We start from the raw sequence: 22,657 nt of genomic DNA, 5'->3' as shown, positions 1-22,657 counted from the left end.
GTAATAATTTGATCTCACAGGAGATAAATTCTACCTAATTTTTTGCAGGAAAAAGTTGGAGAACAATACTTTATCACCTTCAAGTATATTTGGTAACTGGAACTGAAGGGGAGACAAGAAGTAGCCAAGCCTAGACCAAGGATGATCATCAATAATGACAGCTATTTAACAAATGTTCATTGAGTGCTTGCTATGTGCCAGGTATTCTCTGAGGTGCTGAGGATGCAGCTCTAAACAAACATATGAATAATGATGATACGAAGGACATTTATTGAGCTCTTATTGTGGGCTGGGCCCTGAGCTCAGTGCTTTGTATACAGTTGACCCTTGAATAACACTGGTTGATTTGAACTGCATGAGTCCCTACTCATACGTGAGGCTTTTTTCAATAAAAGTTATACCATGGGCCGGGCACGATGGCTCACGCCTGTAATCCCAGCACTTTGGAAGGCCAAGGCAGGCGGATCACGAGGTCAGGAATTTGAGACCAGCCTTACCAACATGGTGAAACCCCATCTCTACTAAAAATACAAAGGTTAGGCCGGACGCGGTGGCTCACGCCTGTAATCCTAGCACTTTGGGAGGCCAAGGTGGCGGATCATGAGGTCAGGAGATTGAGATCATGGTGAAACCCATCTCTACTAAAAATACAAAAAATTAGCTGGGCGTGGTGGCGGGCGCCTGTAGTGCCAGCTACTCGGGAGGCTGAGGCAGGAGAATGGCGTGAACCCGGGAGGCGGAGCTTGCAGTGAGCCAAGATCATGCCACTGCACTCCAGCCTGGGCAACAGAGCGAGATTCCGTCTCAAAAAAAAAAAAATTATACCATGTTTGTCTGACTCTCCTGCCTCCCCTTGCAGGTCCTCCACTTCTTCCACCTTGACTACCCCTGAGATAGCAAGACCAATCTTTCCTCTTCCTCCTCTTTCTCAGTCTACACAACATGAAGACAACAAGGATGAAGGCCTTTATCATGACTCACTTCCACTCAATGAATAGTAAATGTATTTTCTCTTCCTTATAGTTTTCTTAACATTTTCTTTTATTTGGCTTACTTTATTGTAAGAATACAGTATATAATACATATAACATGCAAAAATATCTGTTAATCAACTGTTCAATAAGGCTTCTGTATATAATACATAGAGCTGCAAAATATCTGTTAATCAACTGTTATCAATAAGGCTTCTGGTCAACAGCAAGCTAGTAGTAGCTAAGTTTTTGGGAAGTCAAAAGTTATATGTAAGCCAGGTGCAGTGGCTCACACCTATAATCCCAGCACTTTGGGAGGCTGAGGTAGGAGGACTGCTTGAGGCCAGGCATTTGAGACCAGCCTGGGCAACATAGCAAGATCCCACCTCTATAAACATTTTAAAAATATTTTTTTTAATTTAAAATGTTATATGTAGATTTTTGACTGTGTAGGGGTCAGTGCCCTGACCTTCTCATTGTTCAAGGGCCAACTGTGTATTAGCTTATTTGTCCCACCCACACCACAACTCTGTAAGCTACTATCATTATCTCCATTTTACAGATACAGAAGCTTCTGAGAGGTAACTCACCCAAGGTTACAAAGCCAATTAAAGTGGTAAAAATTGGACCCTACTCAGGCCTGTTGGCTTCCTGAAGTAACACAGCAATTGAGTAGAAACGGCTGCTGGAAATGCTTCATAGGTAGGGAACTAAGCCATTTAAAATTTTATTTGCTTAAGCATTCCTTTTTTATAGTTGATATAAAGGTAAAATTCAGTACAGTTCTACCAAAACTCAACAAAATCTACATTACTGGAGCCCAATCAATGAACTTTCATCATGATATTAATGACTTAAGCTCATGGATCTACAGAATTATATTGTGACTAACATGTACCTTGGCAAACTATTTTTTGTGACAGAGTCTCCCTCTGTGGCCCAGGCTGGAGTGCAGTGATGTGACCTCAGCTCACTGCAACCTCTGCCTGCCGGGTTCAAGCAATTCTCCTGCCTCAGCCTCCCAAGTAGCTGGGACTACAGGTGTGCACCACCATGCTTGGCTAATTTTTTTTATTTTTAGTAGAGACGGGGTTTCACCAGGCTGGCCAGGCTGATCTTGAACTCCTGACCTTGTGATCCACCCGCCTCAGCCTCCCAAAGGGCCACCGCGCCTGGCAAATTATTTTTTAACTACTTTAACTTAGTATTTTCAGTGTTTTACTGCTACATTTTGTAACCACTATAGTATTTACATATCATCTGTACTATTATTTACTTAAAACTTTTACTTAATGTTTTAAAGGAAATTTAATATCACTGCTCTAAATAAAGAGACACTAGATCACTCAATAAATATTTACAAAGTGCCTAATACATACTAGGCAGTGGGGATATAGCAGTGAAAAAGAGACTAAAAATATCCCCACCCTCATGGAGCTAATATTCTAGTAGGGATGACAGACAATAAACAAGATAAAAGGCCGGGCAAGGTGGCTCACGCCTGTAATGCCGCACTTTGGGAGGCCGAGGCGGGCAGATCACTTGAGGTCAGGAGTTCAAGACCAGCCTGGCCAACATGGTGAAACACCGTCTCTACTAAAAATACAAAAGTTAGCGGGGCATGGTGGCTGATGCCTGTAATCCCAGCTACTCGGAAGGCTGAGGCAGGAGAATCGCTTGAACCCGGGAGGTGGAGGTAGCAGTGAGCAGAGATTGTGCCATTGCACTCCAGCCTGGGCAACAAGAGCGAAACTCCTTCTCAAAAGAAAAATAATAAAGTAAAATAAACAAGATAAGTAAAATATATAGTTAGAGACTGATCAGTGCTGAAGGGAAAAGGGGGTGTCTTAGTCCATTCTGTGCTGCTGTAACAGAATAGCTGAGACTGGGTAATTTCTAAAGAACAGAAATTTATTCTCTTATAATTCTGGAGGCTGGGAAGTCCAAGATCAAGGCACCAGCGTCTGATGAGGGCCTTCTTGCTGTCCTCACATGGTGGAAATCAGAAGGGCCAATAGGGGCACAAATTCTGTGTCCTCACATGGCATGTGTAGAGAGAGAACCCACTCCCCCAATCCCTTTTTAAAATGGCATTAATCCATTCTTGAAGGTAGAGCCCTCACGATCTAAACACCTCCCATTAGGACTCACATCCCAACATTGTTATATTGGGGATTAAGTTTCCAACGCATGAATTTTGGGGGATACAGTCAAACCATAGCAGGGGATATCAAGTATGTGAGTTGTTAAAATTGTTGTTAAACAGTTAAAATTTTAGATAGGGTGGCCAGGGAAGACCTCATCGAGACAGTGACTTTTAAGTAAAGACCTGAAAGGGACAAGCCATGTGGAAATCCAAGAGAAACACAATTCAGGTAGTGGAACAGACAATGCAAAGCACTGAGGACCAAGTGTGTCTGGGGTGCTTAAGGAACAATAGGGAGGTCATGGGCAGAAGCGAGGAGACTAGAGAGCTAATGCAAAAATCCAAGCAAGAGATGATGGTGGCTTAAACCAGAATGATGAGAAATGGTCAGATTCTAGAAATATGAATGTTAAGTCAACATTTGCTGATGGGCCATTTAGCTGATGGGCCATTACAAAGTGTAAGGGTTAGGGAAGCAGATCAAGGAAAACCCCCAAACTTTGGCCTGAGTGGGCAACTGGAAAGATGGCGCCCAATACATTTCTTTTTTCTTTCTTTTTCTTTAAATGAACCATGTGTTCAGTTTTTCATATTTCTTCTTTTTGTCCCCACTCCCAGATTTGCATTTCTGTCACTTGCACCACAACCTCCCCACTCAATGAAAGAAATTTAGAAAGCACTGGTATTCAAAAGAACAGATGTAAAGCTGCTTGAGGTTTTGCTCATCTAAAGCCTGTGTGTTCTTTGGAGGCTATGACTTTTGAGGGCAAGTCATAAAAGCCAAAGAAGCCCCTGCCCTGTTCACCAAAACACTTGTTCTAAGTTCTAAAACACTGCAGTTCTATGATTCTGAAATCTTGAAAGGATTACAATGAAAAAAATACTCTGTTTTGAAGGATCCAGCAGACACTTTTCAGAATACTAAATTTTGTATATTGTAAATATACCAAATATACTCTGAATATTATCAGTATAATGTAATTCTGTTCATCATAATACTGGTATATTGATTGGTTGGCTGGGTGCCAAGGAACACAGCTTTCTCAGAGAACAGAAATACTCCTGGCTCTTAGGATTTAAGCTATTAACACATATCTATGCTTGAAAACCACATGCCACTTTTGTTAAATGAATTGATGCAGTTCAGCATCATAAACTCAAACATTCGCTAATTTAAACTTTTTTCTGATTTATTCACTTGTTTATTAGTTCAAGAAGAGGACAGTTTAAATAGAGTAACAATATATACACAATGATAGTTTCATGATGAGCCAAGACATTAAATAAGACAAACAAGGCAATCTGATTTTATGTTAAACATTGGCCTGTTACTTTATTATTAAAATAATAGTGGTATTTGAGTTTGGAGCCAGTATTCTGGTCTTTGTACAAAAATAATGCCTTTCTTTGGCATCAATAAATCAGTATGCATCTATCTTAATTATATCAGCATAAAAAATAGCTTACTCTCCTTGGCAGTAAATAACATTGCCTTCAATTAGCCAAATTATATTTCTATCTCAGACTACATCCAGTACCATATATACATGTCATCAGAGAAATTCTAAATTATCACTGCAGATTGTGTTTATTTTTATATTGGACTGTATCACAAACTGAACATTTAAAATATGAAAAAGGAAAAAACCTTCATATAACTGCCTCTCAGTGTGCCTCCTCTCTAAAGCTTCTAGGCTGCTTTCTCCACTGGGCTGCAGACCTTCCTGTCTAGTAGCTCCTGGACACCATGTGTCCCAAACTGAACTCATCCCTTCCCTCCAACTGCTCCTATTCCTGTGTTCTGTGTATCTATTCATGACATGTCCATCCACCTGTTCAGCCATGTTCAAAATTTGAATCTTTTGACTACTCTCTATACTTCACTTCCTATATTGAATTGGTTGCCAAATACTGCCCACTGAACAGCTTCCAAGCATCTAATCTCTCTCTTCTTTATCTACTACTGGAATTCTCTTCCTGAAGCTCAGATTTATGTTATTATTTGCCCCCAAACCTTACATTTTCCTCCCATTTTCTATGGAATGGCCTAACTCCTTAGAATGGTACCAAGACTTTACACAGTTTGCCATGCCTTTCCACGCCACTGCACCTTGTTTTCATTATCCTCAGAATTTCATTTATAAAGGTGACTGGGTGATGACAATCAATGAATTAGTGGCCAGTGCCTTTGAAAGTTTTATTATAGTTCTCAAGAGAAGGGGCTGTGCCTACGGCCACACGAGAAAGTATTAGGGTCAATGAGGAGGTAGAGGGAGCGAGGAGAAAGCCCAGAGCCTTTATTGCCGTGGGAAGGAATGGGCGAGGCAGGGAAGGAATGGGCGAGGCAGGGAAGGGAAGTCTGAGCAAGCTTAGGATTGAATAGTTTGAATAACGTTGGCAAGCTCTGGGATATAGGGGTGAATTTTAGTTGTCTGGTACTTGGCCATGGGGTGATTTATTACTGTGACTTGGGGCAGGGAAAATATTGGTGTGTGAGATGGATAAAGATGGTGTGGGGATATAGGCTTGGGTTGGTTGGTTTGTATATGAAAGTGGTGTTCACAAGCAAGTTGTTTGCTATCTCTAGGAATTAGCTAACTCTGGAGGGGCAATTCCTCCCCAGGTCCCCAAGGCCCCAAGATGTCAAACCATCATAAAATACGGAAAACAGAAACTTAAATCCATGGTTAATACACACCTCCCTTCCCACACACCCTTTACTCCCGGCTCCAGTAGCCCCAGAAATGCTCTAGACGAAGTAAGTTCTGTAGTGCATCTCTCAACAATCTGCGGCCACCCATAGCCCTGGCTGAGGAGAGCCACTAAACCTGGTACTATGCGACCATGGTCCTTCCCCTGGTCACTGGATAGTGATCGCACCCAACACAGGTACCCCCATCTATAGGGTGGCTGGCGACCTATGACCATTGTGGCCTGCCTGGACCAATCGATAAACCGGACCAATTGGATTTCCATTTTTAGGGATTTAAATTCAGAGCCACAAAAGGAGATTGTCAGTTGATGATGAGCTAGGACACCCTGAAGTATACTCACAACCTTCGCAAGCCATGTGCAGTCTAGTGCTCCACCCCTCTACCCACCCCGTCCAACACCCACCAAAATACTAACAAAATACAACACGCTAGTTCATCAACTAGACCATAATAACTCGCTGGGGATAGTGCTGGAAGTTTTTGTTTGTTTAACATTTCTTTCAAATACCAAAATTAACGGAGTTGCATAGTGAAAAAAAAAAAACTGTAGGAAAGGGTTGGACTTAGGCCTGGAGTGAAGGGCACAAGATGCCTTTATTTTAAACCCCTAAAGTGTTGCGAAGTGTTTTTAATTTCATATAAATATTTAAGGATCACATGAACACAGTCCAGTACAAATGGGTCCAGGAGCTTCAACGAGCGTTCCAGCTTCTTCGTAACGTTCCCACACTGTGCAACAAGCGGAGGGAAGAGAACTTCCGGCACCCCCACCTACCGCTCCCCAGCCGTGTCCAGCTGCTCGAAATCTGCAGACTTGATCGATTGCTTCTGCCTGGGCGGTACCGCCCGAATCGACTGCTCCTGTCTGATGCGTCACCGGGCGCGGGAAACAAGTTTCAATCCACTTTCCTGACCCCAACCATCCTGCTCAGTCTCCGCCTCCCCGTCTTGTACACCCCTAACTCCCTGAGGCTCTTCCGAATCACGCGAGTGGAAGCGGAGAAGCTCAAGTGGCCGCCATGTCGGAGGCTTATTTCCGAGTGGAGTCGGGTGCGCTGGGGCCTGAGGAGAACTTTCTTTCTCTGGACGACATCCTGATGTCCCACGAGAAGCTGCCGGTGCGCACGGAGACCGCCATGCCTCGCCTTGGCGCTTTCTTCCTGGAGCGGAGCGCAGGCGCCGAGACTGACAACGCGGTCCCACAGGTGAGCCTTTGGGTGCGGGGTCCCGCCTGGAAAGACTGCAGCTCCCGGCGGGCCCCGCGGCCCTGGGACGCCGCGTCGGGGCGCGCTGCCCTTTGGGATTTGTAGTTTTCGATGAGCCAGGGCCGAAGGCGCTAACGACTTCTTCTTGGAAACTCCGCGGGGGTCCCCTCGCGCTCGGGGTGGTCTCCAGACTTGTTCGCCATCTGTGGTGAAACTACATTTATCCTAGGTCGCCAGGCAGCCTCCAACATTGATTTCTTTTTTGAGACTGTCCAAATTAGTGTCTTCCCCCTACCCCCTGCAACGTGTGTTGAATGCTTAAAGATTGGCTCCAGCTGAATACTTAAGAATTAGAGTTCTGATCATGTTTGCCTTAAAACAGCTTTGGGTTCTGTAAGAGCATATGATAAGTAGGAACCCCAGGTTGCTAAATTCATTCCTACATAATGATGACAGGATCAGTAAGCCCTACTGAGGGCTTACTTAGTGCCAGCATGGTCCGGTGTGGGGAGTAAGCTTTTCCCTTTAATCCTTCAACAACCAGAAAGGTTGGGTCACTTGGCCAGGGCTTCAGTTAGTGGTGAGCTGGGATTCGGAACCCAAGGCCGTATGGCTTCAAATATAAAATTGTCCCAGGAACATGGCTTGTAATGATTAATTTGGATATCCTGTTTCACCTAAGTTTTGTTTAGAACGATGTTTTTTGTTTGGTCTGTTTGTTTCAAGTTAATTTTTATCAAAGTAATACATAACCAACGTTTTAAAAGTCAAATAGGCCGGGCGTGGTGGCTCACGCCTGTAATCCCAGCACTTTGGGAGGCTGAGGCGGGCGGATCACGAGGTCAAGAGATCTAGACCATCCTGGCCAACACGGTGAAACCCCATCTCTACTAGAAAGCTGGGTGTGGTGGCAGGCGCCTGTAATCTCAGCTGCTCCGGAGGCTGAGGCAGGAGAATTTCTTGAACCCAGGAGGCAGAGGTTGCAGTGAGCCGAGACTGTGCCACTGCACTCCAGCCTGGCGGCAGAGCGAGACGCCATCTCAAAAAAAAAAAAAGTCAAGTAGTACCAAAAGATTTATAAGAAAAAATAGCAGGCCCTGCCTTCCTTTTCCCACTTGCCCCTCCAAGTCCACAGGGCTCATGTACCTTTTTTAGTGGTGTCTTCAAGATTCATCTTCATATTTCTAAATAATATTCTTCAACTTACCTTGTTGGGTTGTTTTTTTTTAATATAGACATTATCTGTTGATTTTCATCCTAGCAGATGAGGATTTCGTTCCCATACACACTGGTAAACATGGCGCTATGCTGCCCATACTTAATTCATATTTCCTTAGTTTTTAGTTAATGTCCTTTTTCTATTCCAGGATTCCACCTAGGATACCATATTGCATTTAGTAGACATGTTTCCTTAGCCTTCTCTTGGTTGTGACAATTAATCAGACCTCCTTGTTCTAATGACCTCGACGGTTTTGTGGAGTGGTGGTCAGGTATTTTGTAAAATGTTCCTCAATTGGAAATCTTTGGTTTGGGGGTAGTTTTGTTTTTGGTTTTAGTTTTTTTGTTTTTTTGACACGGAGTTGCCCTGTCATCCAGGCCAGAGTGCAGTGGCATAATCTCAGCTCACTGCAGCCTCCTCCACCTCCTGGGTTCAAGCGATTCTCCTGCCTCAGCCTTCCAAGTAGCTGAGATTACAGGCACCCACCACCACACCCAGCTAATTTTGTATTTTTAGTAGAGATGAGGTTTCACCTCGTTGGTTGGCCAGGCTGGTCTGGAACTCCTGACTTCAAGTGATCCACCCACCTCAGCCTCCCAAAGTGCTGGGATTACAGGCGTGAGCCACCTTGCTCAGCCTTCTTTGTTTTTGTTTTTTATTCTTTTTTTCTCAGCATTAGACTTGGTTATCAGCTTTAGGGAGGAAGACCACAGAGGTAAAGTGCCACTTTCATCACATATTAAGGGTGCCTACTATCAACAGGACTTTTTACTGTTCATTTGAACCTTGGCAGAGGTAATGTTCATTAGGTTTCTCCACCTTTTCGTACTGTACTCTTTGGATGGAAGTCATTATCACTGTCACACTGAAGGAGAAGGCAGTCAACGTTCCACTTCTTTGAGTGCAGAGTGTCTATATTAAATCTTTAGAATCCTTCTGCATGGGAGATTTGTGTAGGAAGGTTTGTATGACATTTAATTTCATTTATAGGATTATTCAGGGCTTGATTTCTTCTTGTGTTAGTTTTGGTATATTTGGTTTTTAACTAAAACTTTGATCATTTTATCTATTTTTTTTTTTTTTTTGAGACAGGGTCTTGCTCTGTTGCCCAGGCTGGAGTGCAGTGGTGTGATATGGCTCACTGCAGCCTTGACCTCCCAGGCTCCAGTGATCCTCCCACCTCAGCCACCTATGTGGCTGGGATTGCAGGCACATGCCACCATGCCCAGCTAATTTTTGTATTTTTTTTTTGTCTAAATTTTCAATGGTATCAGTACAATGTTCAGAATTTCCTTTACTATCTTTTTAATGTCAGTAGGATTACAGTGGTATCCTTATTTTTATTTTTAATATCAATAAATTGTGTTCTCCCTTTCTTGATTACCCTTGCCAGGAGTCTATCAATTTTTTTATTCTTTTAAAAGAACTAACTTAGGACTCTGTTAGTTTTCTCTTTTGTACCTTTGTTTTTTAGGTCATTAATTTCTTAATTAGTTCTTTCCTTCTACTTTATTTGGGCTTAATTCCCCCACCACACACACACACAGACACACATTTTGAGATGGAAACCTAGGTCATTAATTTTTCAATCTTCTTTTATACATTCATAGCTATTCATTTCTTTTAAGTACAACTTTAATTGCATTTCATAAGTTTTGATGTGTTATATTTTCATTATCAATGAACTAAAAATACTTTTTAGGCCAGGCATGGTGGCTCACACCTGTAGACCCAACACTGGGAGGTGGAGACAGGAGAATCACTTGAGCCCAGGAGTTCGAGACCAGCCTGGGCAACATAGTGAGTCCTCATCTCTACAAAAAATTTTTTTAAAAAGCCAAGCATGGTAGCACACACCTGTGGTCGCAGCTACTTAGGAGGCTGAGGCAAGAGGATCGCTTAAGCCTTGGAGCGTCAGTACTGCAGTGAGCCGTGATCACACCACTGCACTCCAGCCTAGGTGACAGAGCAAGATATTGTCTCAAAAAATAAATAAAAATTTTAAAATACTGTTTAATTTTTATTGTGATTTCTTTTTTGAGCTGTAGGTATTTAGAAGACTAGTGCTTAATTTCAAACATTTTGAGATTTGGTCATTTACCATTTTTTATTTCTAGCTTAATTCCACCGTGGCCAGAAAACATAGTCTGCATGATTTCAGTCTTGAAAGTTGCTGAGACTTGCTCTATGGCAAAGCATAAGACCAATTTAACCATTCTGTGTGGACTTGAAAAGTTGTCTATGGGAAGTCATAGTGTGCAATAAATAATCTGTATGTGTAAATTAGCTCATTTGTTAATTGTTTTGTTGAGATACTCTCTATCCTTGCGATTTTTTTTTTCTACTTTTTTTTTTTATCCTGAAAAACATGTGGACCAGGCATTGTGGCTCCTGCCTGTAACCCTAGCACTTCGGGAGGTGGAGGTGAGAGGATCACTTGAGGCCAGGAGTTTGAGATCAGCCTAAGCAACATAGCAAGACCCTGTCTCTAGGAAAAATTGAAAAATTAGCTGAGTGTGGTGGCACATGCCTATAATCCCACCTACTCAGGAGACTGAGGCAAGAGGATTACTTGAGCCTAGAAGACCACTGCACTCCAGCCTGGGTGACAGAACAAGACCCCCTCTCTGAAAAAAAAAAATTGATTAAAAAAATGTTAAAGTCTGTCATTATGATTATGGATTAGTCTATTTATCCTTTTACTTCTGTTAATTTAGACAAATATTAATAATTTTCTGGTAGATATAATGACCCTTTTATTATTGCCACGTCTCTCTTTATCTCTAATAATGCTTCTGTCTTTTGATTCGTGTTTACATGACTTTTTTTATCCTATTTTTAATTTTTGTGTGTCTTCATATTTAAGGTATGTCTCTTTTATGCAGCATATAGTTGGGTTTTTTTGTGTGTTCAGTGTGCTGATTTTTAATTGTTATATTTAATCCATTTACATTTAATTATTGACATATTTGTGTTCGTTTTTACCTTCTTACTGTTTTCTTATGTCCCATCTGTTTTAGCTTTCTTTTTCTATCCTTTCTTGACTTGTTTTGCATTAATCAAATTTATTTTATTATTCATTTACCTTTTTATTAGTTTAGTTATATATTCTTCTTTTAGTGGCTACCTTAAATATATTACACAATCATTTCTGACTAAAAAGAATGTTATATAAGTTACTACTTTCACCACTTCACAGAAATGACTAGAATCTTAGAACACTTAAACCCATTTTTTCTCTTGTGTTACTGTGATGTATTCTAGTTTGACTCATTGAAAACCCCTGTAAAACATTATTATTATATACCCACTTATATATTATTTTCATGACTCGTTTTTCCTTTTTGCATTTCCATAGTTCTTTCTGGAATCGTTTGCATTCTCTCTTCAGAATTCCCTTATTCTGAATCTTCTGGTGATAAGTCTCAGTTTCTGTCTGTGTCACAGATGCCCAAGACCAACCCAGATTTGATGATTCACTAAGAGGACTCAAAGGGCTCAGCATATAGTCACACTCATGGTTAAGATTTATTACATCAAAGGGATATAAAGCAAAATCAGCAGAGGGAAAGGTTGCATGGAGTCAAGTCTGGAGGAGACCAAGCACAAGCTTCCAAGAGTCCTCTCCTAGTGGAGTCACACAGGATGCACTTAAATTCTCCAGTAATTTGAATTCTGATAAAATGTTTGAAATACTGTCTACCAGGGAAACTTGTTAAAGACCCAGTCTCCAGGGTTTTATTGGAGGCTGTTCATGTGGCACTTTCTATCTAGCACAGACCAAAATTCAGACTTCCAGAGGGAAAGCAGATGTTCAACATGAATCACATTGTTTTCACAGACAGTTCAGGCACACTCTCATCAGTTCTAGGACGGGTGAGAATCCTCCTGAAATCCAAGTTCCCAAATGCCAACCAAGGGCCAATCTTGCAAGCATGCCTTGCTAAGATAGCAGTCTCAGGCCTACTGTGTTAACTCTTTCCTGCATACTGTCTCTATGGAAATGCCTTTATTTCACTTTTACTTTTAAAGGATATTTTCACTGGGTATCAGATTTTACACTCGCAGTTATGTTCTTTTAGCACATTAAAAAAGAAATTCCATTTCCATTGTTTTGCGGCTTCCACAATTTCTGTTAAGAAGTTGGCTTTTTTTTTTTTTTTTTTTTGAGACAGAGTCTTGCTCTGTCGCCCAGGCTAGGGTACAATGGTGTGATCTCAGCTCACTGTAACCTCTGCCTCCTGGGTTCAAGCGAGTCTCCTGCCTCAGCCTCCTAAGTAGCTAGGATTACAGGCGCCCACCACTATGCCTGGCTAATTTTTGTATTTTTAGTAGAAACGGGGTTTCCCCATGTTGGTCAGGCCCGTCTCGAACCCCTGAGCCCAGGTGATTTGCCTGCCTTGGCCTCCCAAAGTATTGATGTGTCTGGAATTGGTTCCTTCAGGTGGGTTCTTGGTCTCACTGGTCTCGCTGAGACAATGAAGCCGCAGACCCTTGTGGTGCGTGTTACAATTCTTAAAGGTGGTGTGTCTGCAGTTTGTTCCTTTAGATGTTCAGATGTGTCCGGAGTTTCTTCCTTTTGGTGGGTTCATGGTCTCGCTGGCTTCAGGAGTGAAGCTGCAGACCTTTGCAGTGAGTGTTACAGCTCATGAAGGTAGTGCGGACCCAAAGAGTGAACAGCAAGATTTATTGTGAAGAGCTAAAGAACATAGCTTCCACAGCATGGAAGGGGACCCAAGCAGGTTGCTGCAGGTGGCTCGGTGGCCTGCTTTATTCCCTTATTTGGCCCCACCCACATCTTGCCGATTGGTCCACTTTACAGAGTGATGATTGGTCCGTTTTACAGAGTGCTGCTTGGTCTGTTTTTACAGAGTGCTGATTGGTGTGTTTACAAACCTTTAGCTAGATACAGAGTGCTGATTGGTGCATTTACAATCCTTTAGCTAGACAGAAAAGTTCTCCAAGTCCCTACCCGACCCAGAAGCCCAGCCGGCTTCACCTTTCATTGGGATTACAGGCGTGAGCCACCGGCCCTGGCCAAAAAGTTGGGTTTAACTCTTCATGTTCCTTCTTTAAAGGCAGTGTGTTCCTCACTCCCATCTACAGCTGTTTTTAAGATTTTCTCTGTCTTTGGTCTCGCAATTCAGGTAATAAATGCCTAGTTGTGATTTTATTAGTATTTATCCTATTAATACTTGTTATTCATAATGTTCCTTGAATCTGTGGTTTGATACCTTTTTTAAATTTTGGATAATGTATAGCTATTTCTTCAGACATTTATTTTGCCTCAATCTATCCCTCCTCCCCATCAAATTACATGCATGTTGAACTTTTTCTTTCTTTTACACCTTATTTCATACATCTCTTAGGCTCTTCTCTGTTTTTTCTCTAGATACTTTAGTCTGAATATTTTCTATTGACCTTTTCTCATTCACAGTCCTCTCTTCATCCAAATCCAATCCAGTAAACATGTTAAATTTGATTTAATCTATTGACTTCTTAGGTTCAATTATTATATTTTTCAGTTCTGGAATTTCCATTTGATTTTTAAATTTATCTTAAAGTTGGCGCCTAATTTCTCTGCTATTCGGTGTCAAATAGTGGGCTTACTTCCGTCCCTTCTTTCTCAGATCTTAGGCCCTCATGTCCTGGTGGTGTTGGCAGCCTTGAACTCAATATTGGTCTGTCTAGTCCTGTGCAGTTTGCCAAAAGCTCTGCTTCCACACCCACAAAACTGCTCCCATCTTTTTGCAACAGTTCTCCCTTGTGAGAGTTTCGGCTGTTACTGCTTCATTCAATCCAGTTGTTTGCCTTTGATTTTTTGGAGATTTATGACTCTTAATTTCTGGTCTGTCATGACCACCTCATCTTGTTTTCTAATTCTATTGAGGCTTTAAAAACTAGAGACATGTGTGCTGTCATCTCTGAAGCTGTGAAGTGGGATGGAAAGGGGCTGCCACCCAAGCTCAGGTTGATCTTATTTTTCTTTCTGACCTTTAGCATCCAATAGGGTGCTTAGTACACAGCAGGCACTCGGCAAGTGGATATTTAGAATAAATATTGAATATTCAAAGAAAAAGGAAATGTTTACTATAGCTCTGAAGTGTCTACAATTGGACAATTTTTATATGTGTTAGTTAGAAAACTCTCCCTTATCCTACATTTTTGTTCTCCACCTTGTTTTTGTTGTATAAATCCATTTTCTGTCTCCATTCCATCATCACATAAAACTTCAGCCCACTCACTTCATTAATGGCTTCAAGTCACGACCAGGTCTTCTGTGCTTGACAGCCACTCCCCCAAAGAGAAAAGGCAGTATTGCGCAGGCGATGTGTATTTCCTTTTCATCACACACATTTACTATGTTATTTGCCTGTTTTTAAAATCTACATTCGTGCATGCTGCAGGGTTCCAAGCTTGAACTACCCTTGTGGCTGGCAAAAGGACTTTTTGACAACAAGCGACGGATCCTTTCTGTGGAACTCCCCAAGATCTACCAAGAGGGTTGGAGGACCGTGTTCAGTGCAGATGCCAATGTGGTGGACCTCCACAAAATGGGGCCCCATTTCTACGGGTTTGGCTCCCAACTCCTGCATTTTGACAGTCCCGAGAATGCAGACATTTCCCAGTCTCTGCTGCAGGCAAGTAATGGGTGTGAAAACCTGTGGTGCTGCACTTGTCTCAAGAGCCAGCCAGAGATACTGCTTTTATCCAGGACAGTGTATGACTTGTAAATTTAGTTTATTATTCCAGGTCAGCCTACACTGTCTGCCCATTATATTTTATACACACACACACACACACACACACACACACACTTTTTTTTAATATGACTTGTCTGCCACCCCTCATATTTGCTTGCTACAAGTTGAGGCCAGCAGGAACTCTAGGAAATGAGAAAAGGGTGATGATGGCCGGGGATGGTGGCTCACACCTGTAATCCCAGCACTTTGGGAGGCCAAGGTGGGAGGATCGCTGAGCCCAGGAGTTCAAGACTCAACCTGGGCAATATAGTGAGATCCCATCTCTATTAAAAAGAAAAAAGAGAAAAAAAGGGCGATGGTGCATTACAGGTGACAGGCACTTAGATACACAGTCCCAGGCCTGGCCTGAGGGTTCCTGTTGGAAATACGAGAGTTACTGGGTTATTTGTTTCCTTCCTTTGTTCTGGGGTTAGGGCTTGGCCCTGCCATGAACTAGCAATATGACTTGGTCAAGCTACTTGACCTCTCTAGATATCAATTCACCTGTAAGAATTGATGGAGGTGATAATTGTGCCAAAATTATAGAGTTGTGGTAAAACTATGTAATGCCATGTAATAAACAATAACTCATATCGTTATTACTTTTCCAGGACAAAACAATGTTATACATCTGTTCCCAACCTTTATGGTATAACCTTATTTTAATTTTTCATAATTATTTTTTAATCTGTTACTGTTAGAAGAAACCATCATTTCTGCCTCTTGGGACAGAAGCATTTGCTACTAATGACAATAATAGGTGATGCTTCTCAAGGAGTTTGCTGTGTGCTAGCCATTTGCTAGGCGCATTACATGTATTCATTGGTTTTCTTAACAACTTACTGGATTTTCATAACAATCCACTTCACAGACGAGGAAATTGAGGCTTGGCAATGTGCAATAACTTACTTGGGTGCTAGAGAGAATTCAGACCTCCTTCTGAGTCCTACACATCATTCTTTCTTTTCATGCCATTTAAATGTTCTGAGATAAAAATGGATATGACTTTGTGGGGTCATACTGACTTCTCTTACTCCCTTGTTTTCCAGACTTTTATTGGACGTTTTCGCCGCATCATGGACTCCTCACAGAACGCTTACAACGAAGACACTTCAGCCCTGGTAGCCAGGCTAGACGAGATGGAGAGGGGCTTATTTCAAACAGGGCAGAAAGGACTGAATGACTTTCAGTGTTGGGAGAAGGGGCAGGCTTCTCAGATCACAGCTTCCAACCTCGTTCAGAATTACAAGAAGAGAAAATTCACTGATATGGAAGACTGAAGGCTGGAAGAACACAGAATGGCTCCTTGTAGACATATCCCTCCGTGTGTCCTTAATAGGAGCTGGTTGACCTTGTACAGAACCGGAATCCTGTCCCATTTCGTGGCTTATTTCCTGTGGCCATAGAGAATTATAGGGAACTGGACATGCTGGAGGATGTGGGTGTCCCTGGCTCTGTGAGTCTTCCAGGACCGTCCCACCCTGCTGACCCACAGCCCAGGCCCTTTAACCCAAAAACCCACGGCCAAGGAGAAATCAAAGTCCTTCCTAAATAAGAATCACTGCCATATAATATATCACAGTAGAGTTGCAACTGGGATTCTTTGTGTCTGGGAGTTTGGACGGCTTCAGATGTACAGTTTCACTAGCCACAAAGCATAGGTACAAACTGGGTCATCGCCTGTTCACAAAATGCTCTCTTGATCTTATTTGCCTCATCTTCCTCATGGTTGTACAGAGGATAGCACCGAACCATGCCGGCCTGACTTGGAGATATCTCCTGCTGCCTGCCTGCAGGGAGTTACCCCAGTTTCCAAAAACAGTCGCCCAGATAAAGGAGGAAAAGGGAAAGGCAGATGAATGGCATGGCTTTTACTAAAGAAAAGATATTGGCCTCATACTCTATATTCAGGGCTTAATGAACTGGAATCTGCATAACTCAGCAGTCAACCCGGAAGGGAAATGGTTAAACTGAGCTTGTTTTTGCCTCCGAGAGCCTAAGAGCACCCGCACACTTATTCCACTCTCTGTCTAGAAAAGCTGTCGGGGAGTCATTTGGAATTGCAAAGTAGTTATTAAGGGGTGTTAACCAGCCTGCATTACATCCGGAAGTCAGGACTTGGTTGCTGACTACGAAGGGCCCTGTTTTCGAAATCTAACATTGTGAGTGTAAATGGGCAAGAAGCCTCCGTTGTGCTTTTTTTTCCTCTTCAGTAAATTTTGCAACATTATTGCATAGAAGATCCCTGACCATTTTAGGAACGTGGTTAAGCAAGCACTAATCTCTTTTCCTGGAGATCAAGGACACAACCTCAGGTTGAGAAAGAAACAGTGTTCCCTGGGCCCATTAGACTGTTTGCAGGGCATCACTGCTTCCCCCTGACACCCCACAACTAGCAAAAATTGTCTTTGTCTTTGGAAATTATAGAGGGATTTGGGTATCCAGATTGTGCAGATGCAAACTTAGACTGTCTTGATGCAAACTTAGAACCACAGAAATGCTTTTAAAATGCCTGTTTTAAGATGGAATTGATGTTTTTATAATTTGATTTTAGTGCTAAATAAATGATTGGCTTTATACATGAGTATGTTCTGTACAAGTGCTCTTTCTGTCACTAGTACTACAGATAATCATCAAAGCTATCAGAATTGTGTCTTTGATCATATTTGACAGTAATGCACAAATAAATCCACGTTTTAGCAGCTGCTCTTTTGCTTGTGTGGTACACATAAATAGGAGGTACATTCTCTGTAGGAGGGTGCTGTGTCCTAGGAAGATGAGATTTCCATTACTACCGCAGCATTTATATATAGCCAGGGCCCCAGAAACCATTCATAGAGCGAGAAAAGCATATTATTTAACTTTTGGCATCATTCTTTTCACACATAGCTTTATATTTAAAGTCAACTCTAAGTCTGCTGCCGTTTTTTTCCTACTTCCCCAAAAACAGAAATTCCTCAGGGGCCATGTGTCAGGAATATGTAGGTATTCATGTCCAAAATTTAGCCCCTGTTTTGCATTTTGAACAGATTATATTACATGTAGCTTTTGAACCCATTTTCAATTATAGATCTGCCTTCAAGCCTGTCGGACTACCCCTCTCCCCAGCAGCCCTCCAGTTAGTCATTTAGATTTTGATTTGGTCCCTTCAAGAGGTTATTTTTTCAAAAAACAACAAATGGACTCAAATACCAAATTGCTGTCAAACTCCAAGGAGTAAAGATGTGCCCTTTCCCCTGAAGCACTCTGTTCCCACATGACTGTGGACTTATAGACAGAAGACCTCAGTATATATAGATTTTTCCCAGGGACAATGTGGGCTGCCAGGAGCAGTGGGGCAAGGCTCTGTTTCTGTTGATTCCTCCTGCTGTTCGTGACCTCTGGATTTGGGTGGCTCTGGGCTGTCCATGCCTCTCCATCTCCACGCTGATGGCTCCCAAATTCCTATCTCCAGCTCAGATCGCTCCCTCCAACTCCAGACTTGTATCCAATCCCCTGCTTGATGTTTCTACTTCCCCGTGGCCTGCTCCTCCTCTGATGTTTCCCATCTCCATTTTTTGCAACTCCATCCTTCCCTATTGCTCCGAACAAAAACTCTATGTCTCCCCTGACCTTCCTCCTCTTACTCTCCATATCTTTTGGGTCTACCGTCAAATCATTTGCAGCATCCGGCCACCTCCCCATCACCTGTGGTGCTGTCACTTGGGCCAGGCCCCTACCATTTCTTTCCTGGAGTTTGGGGTCACCCCCTAACTGCCTCCCTGCATTCACCCTCCACTCCATCTTCAGACTCTTCTCACCATAGCAGCCAGAGTGCTCTTGTTAAAAAGTATATCCAATCTTGTTGAATCTCTGCTCAAGACCCTCCCATCTCAGAGAAAAAGGCTACCCAGTTATCCCAGCACACTTTGTTCAAAACTCATCTTTGGGCCGGGTGCGGTGGCTCATGCCTGTAATCCCAGCACTTTGGGAGGTCGAGGCAGGTGGATAACTTGAGGTCAGAAGTTTGAGACCAGCCTGGCCAACACAGTGAAACCTGTCTCTACTGAAAACACAAAAATTAACCAGGCATGGTGGTGGGCGCCTGTAATCCCAGCTACTCGAGAGGCTGAGGTAGGAGAATCACTTGAACCCAGGGGACAGAGGTTGCAGTGAGCTGAGATCACACCACTGCACTCCAGCCTTGGTGACAGAGCAAGACTGTCTCAAAAACAAATAAAAAAAGTCATCTTTACCCTGCTAATCTGATGTTGAATTTCTTTATTGCTTGCATGGCAGAAATAATTTGTTTCTTATTTTAAATAAAAAGTCCACCTTCTCCCTAAGAATTCTGAGCATCTTAACAGAGCTTCTCACTGATCTCTCAGCACCTCTGAACCCGAGGTTTCTGGAATACTGTATCTGAACTAGTGAAACTGGCACGCAGAAGCACTGAGTGACTCAAGTTCAAACAGCAGTCAGTTCCACTCTGTGTCTGTCTGTTCTGTCCCTCCCCCTGCCCCGATCCTTCAAGAAACCCCAAGAGAGCTTTTTTTTTTTTTTTGAGACAGAGTCCCGCTCTGTCGCCCAGTCTGGAGTGCAGTGGCACGATCTCGGCTCACTGCAAGCTCTGCCTCCCGGGTTCACGCCATTCTCCCGCCTCAGCCTCCCGAGTAGCTGGGACTACAGTCGCCCGCCACCGCGCCCTAGCTAATTTTTTGTATTTTTAGTAGAGACGGGGTTTCACCGTGTTAGCCAGGATGGTCTCGATCTCATGACCTCGTGATCCGCCTGCCTCGGCCTCCCAAAGTGCTGGGATTACAGGCGTGAGCCACCGCGCCTGGCCCCAAGAGAGCTTTTGATCTTTATGCTTGAAACAATTGTGTCTACGTGAAAATGTAATGTTTTAAACTGACCTTGGCAAAAGAAAATAACTGCAGAGGCCATATATATATTTCTCACACAGATATTTTTGTGTTCAGGAGGAAAATCTATAAAATGTAAGGTAGATGCTTAACTGTAAGAATTTTTTTTTTTTTTTTTTTTTAGACAGATCTTGCTCTGTCACCAAGGCTGGAGTGCAGTGGTGTGATCTCAGCTCACTGCAACCTCTGCCTCCTGGGTTCAAGCAGTTCTTCTGCCTCAGCCTCCCAAGTAGCTGGGATTACAGGTGCGTGCCACCACGTCCAGCTAATTTTTGTATTTTTAATAGAGACGAGGTTTCACCACATTGGCCAGGATGGTCTCGATCTCCTGACCTCGTAATCCACCCGCCTTGGCCTCCCAAAGTGCTGGGATTACAGGCATGAGCCACTGCACCAGGCCAACTGTAAGAACTAGTCTAAGAAATATAATTTCAACATTCCTTATCTAGTGAAGGCAGATTTTTAGGTCATTTTATTTTATTTTTGAGACAAGGTCTCACTTTGTCACCCAAGCTGGAGTGCAGTGGCCCAATCACAGCTCACTGCAGCCTTGACCTCCCAGGCTTAAACAATCCTCCCACCTCAGCCCCGCAAGTAGCTGGGATTACAGGCATGTGCCACCATGCCTGGCTAATTTTTGTATTTTTTGTAGAGACGAGGTCTCAATATATTGTCCAGTCTGGTCTCAAACTCCTGAGCTCAATCAGTCCACCTGCCTTGTCATCCCAGAGTGCTCGGATTACAGGCATGAGCCGCCATGCCCGGCCGATAAATTTTTAGTATTGAGTACACATAGAAACGTTTGTTTGAAAGACAATTAAGTAAATGTTCTAAACCTAAGGAAAGGTATCTGAAAGCTGGAATTCTGTTGCTAAATCTGTGTCTGTGTGTGTGTGTGTGTGTGTGTGTGTGTGTGTGTGTGTGTGTGTGTTTTGCTAACTCTTGATATTATCCTTTTGAATGAGGAGGAGAAAATTTCTCATCCTTAATGGTAACAAATAAAATGTACAGTGAATCAAGGACAAGTCTGGAAAAATGTAGAGTCACTCTTTTCCTGAGAGCAAATGACTAATATAGGTGACAGGCCCAGCCTGCTTTTGTTTGAGCTCATTTTGTTTTTCTAGGCTTCTGCTTTTCTGCCTAGTTAATCAAAGGAGACAGTGCAGCCAGACACAACTTGCTTGCCAAGCAACCTTACTTTAGCATAGCAGCATTCTCCTCCTGGGCTACGCTGTCCTGTTGCCAGCCTTGAGGTCTAGGGAAAGCTGCAAACGAGGACACACCCAGAAACAGAGGTCTCCTTTCTGTATCTGCTTTTTCAAGATCAATTCAAATCAACAAAGTAAGCATCATTTCATTAAACTTTTTTTTTTTTTTCTCGAGACAGGGTCTCGCTCTGTCACCCAGGCTGGAGTGCAGTGGTGTGATCTCAGCTCACTTTGACCTCAAACTCCCAGGCTCAAGCGATTCTCCCACCTCAGCCTCTGGAGTAACTGGAATTACAGGCATGCAGCACCACACCAGCTAATTTTTTTTATTTTTTGTAGAAACAGGGTCTTGCTATGTTGCCCAGGTGGGTCTCAAACTCCTGAACTCAAGTGATCCGTCCATCTTGGCCTCCCAAAGTGCTGGAATTACAGGTATGAGCCACTGTACCCAACCAAACTTTTTATTTTAAAAATAATTTTAGATTTATAGAGCAGTCATAAAGGTAAGACAGAGAGTTCCCATATATCCTTCACCCAACTTGCCCTAACGTCTTACATAATCATGGTACATTTATCACCACTAAGAAGTTAACATTGCTACAACACTTTTAACTAAACCACGGGCTTTATGCAGATTTCACCAGATTTTCCATAAATGTCCTTTTCCTGTTTCAGAATCCAATCCAAAGTCCCACATTGCACTTAGAGGGCAATCACATTTTAAAGCAAAACTGCATCAGACTCTTCGCTACATTAATTCAATAGTTCAGCTTATTGGAAAGGTTTCACTGCATTGAGGCAGGCGCACTGGGGCCAGCTGGAGCTTGCATAGGATGAAACTACTGGTAAGCTCATCAAGAAGAAAAAGAATATTTGCTTTTCTTTCTTTTTAATTTAATTTAATTTAATTTTTCATTTTTATTTATTTTTTTGAGATGGAGTCTTGCTCTGTTGCCTAGGCTGGAGTGCAATGGCACCATCTCAGCTCACTGCAACCTCTGCCTCCCGGGTTCAAGCGATTCTCCTGCCTCAGACTCCTTAGTAGCTGGGATTACAGGTGTCTGCCACCACGCCTGGCTAATTTTAACATTGTTAGTAGAGACCGGGTTTCGCCATCTTGGCCAGGCTGGTCTTGAACTCCTGACCTAAAGGTGATCCACCCGCCTCGGCCTCCCAAAATGCTGGGATTACAGGCGTGAGGCACTGTGCCTGGTCGAATATTTGCCTTTCATTGAAATTTTTACTTTTCCCCTAGTACTTGCAACTGACAGGAAAAGGCCTCTGATTTTACTTAGAACTTTTAGCATTCTTTCTCTTTGATAGCAATAACTTGATTTTCTTCCCCTTTCTCTTCTGGCACTCTCTAGCTAATTTTCTCTGTGTCTAAATGAGTTTAAAACAAGCATGGCTTTCTACACCAACATGATTAAATGTCAGCATAGCTCTGAAAATAGTTCCTGGGAACTGCCAGTGTTTCAGAATTCATAATGGAGCACATGGAATCAGCTCATCCTGCAAACATCTCCCACCTGTGGCTCAGGACAAAG

At 42.7% G+C, this 22,657-nt stretch overlaps 1 protein-coding gene across 2 annotated transcripts; it reads left to right on the top strand.

The window, feature by feature from the left end:
• Positions 1-796: 796 nt before the first annotated feature.
• Positions 797-17,700, top strand: GINS3 (GINS complex subunit 3). Of its 2 annotated transcripts, none has more exons than XM_030796149.1 (5): positions 797-997; positions 1,534-1,673; positions 6,483-7,036; positions 14,663-14,896; positions 16,048-17,700. In XM_030796149.1, the coding sequence occupies exons 3-5, from the start codon at positions 6,851-6,853 to the stop codon at positions 16,276-16,278; spliced, it is 651 nt and encodes a 216-aa protein (XP_030652009.1). In that variant the 5' UTR covers positions 797-997; positions 1,534-1,673; positions 6,483-6,850; the 3' UTR covers positions 16,279-17,700. The 2 variants fall into 2 exon arrangements, with proteins under 2 accessions (XP_030652009.1, XP_030652000.1); XM_030796140.1 differs by having other exon boundaries at positions 797-1,003.
• Positions 17,701-22,657: the final 4,957 nt, after the last annotated feature.

Source organism: Nomascus leucogenys, chromosome 2 (assembly GCF_006542625.1).
Source record: "Nomascus leucogenys isolate Asia chromosome 2, Asia_NLE_v1, whole genome shotgun sequence".
Classification (NCBI taxonomy): Eukaryota; Metazoa; Chordata; class Mammalia; order Primates; family Hylobatidae; genus Nomascus; species Nomascus leucogenys.
This window is presented reverse-complemented; position numbering and strand designations above follow the sequence as displayed.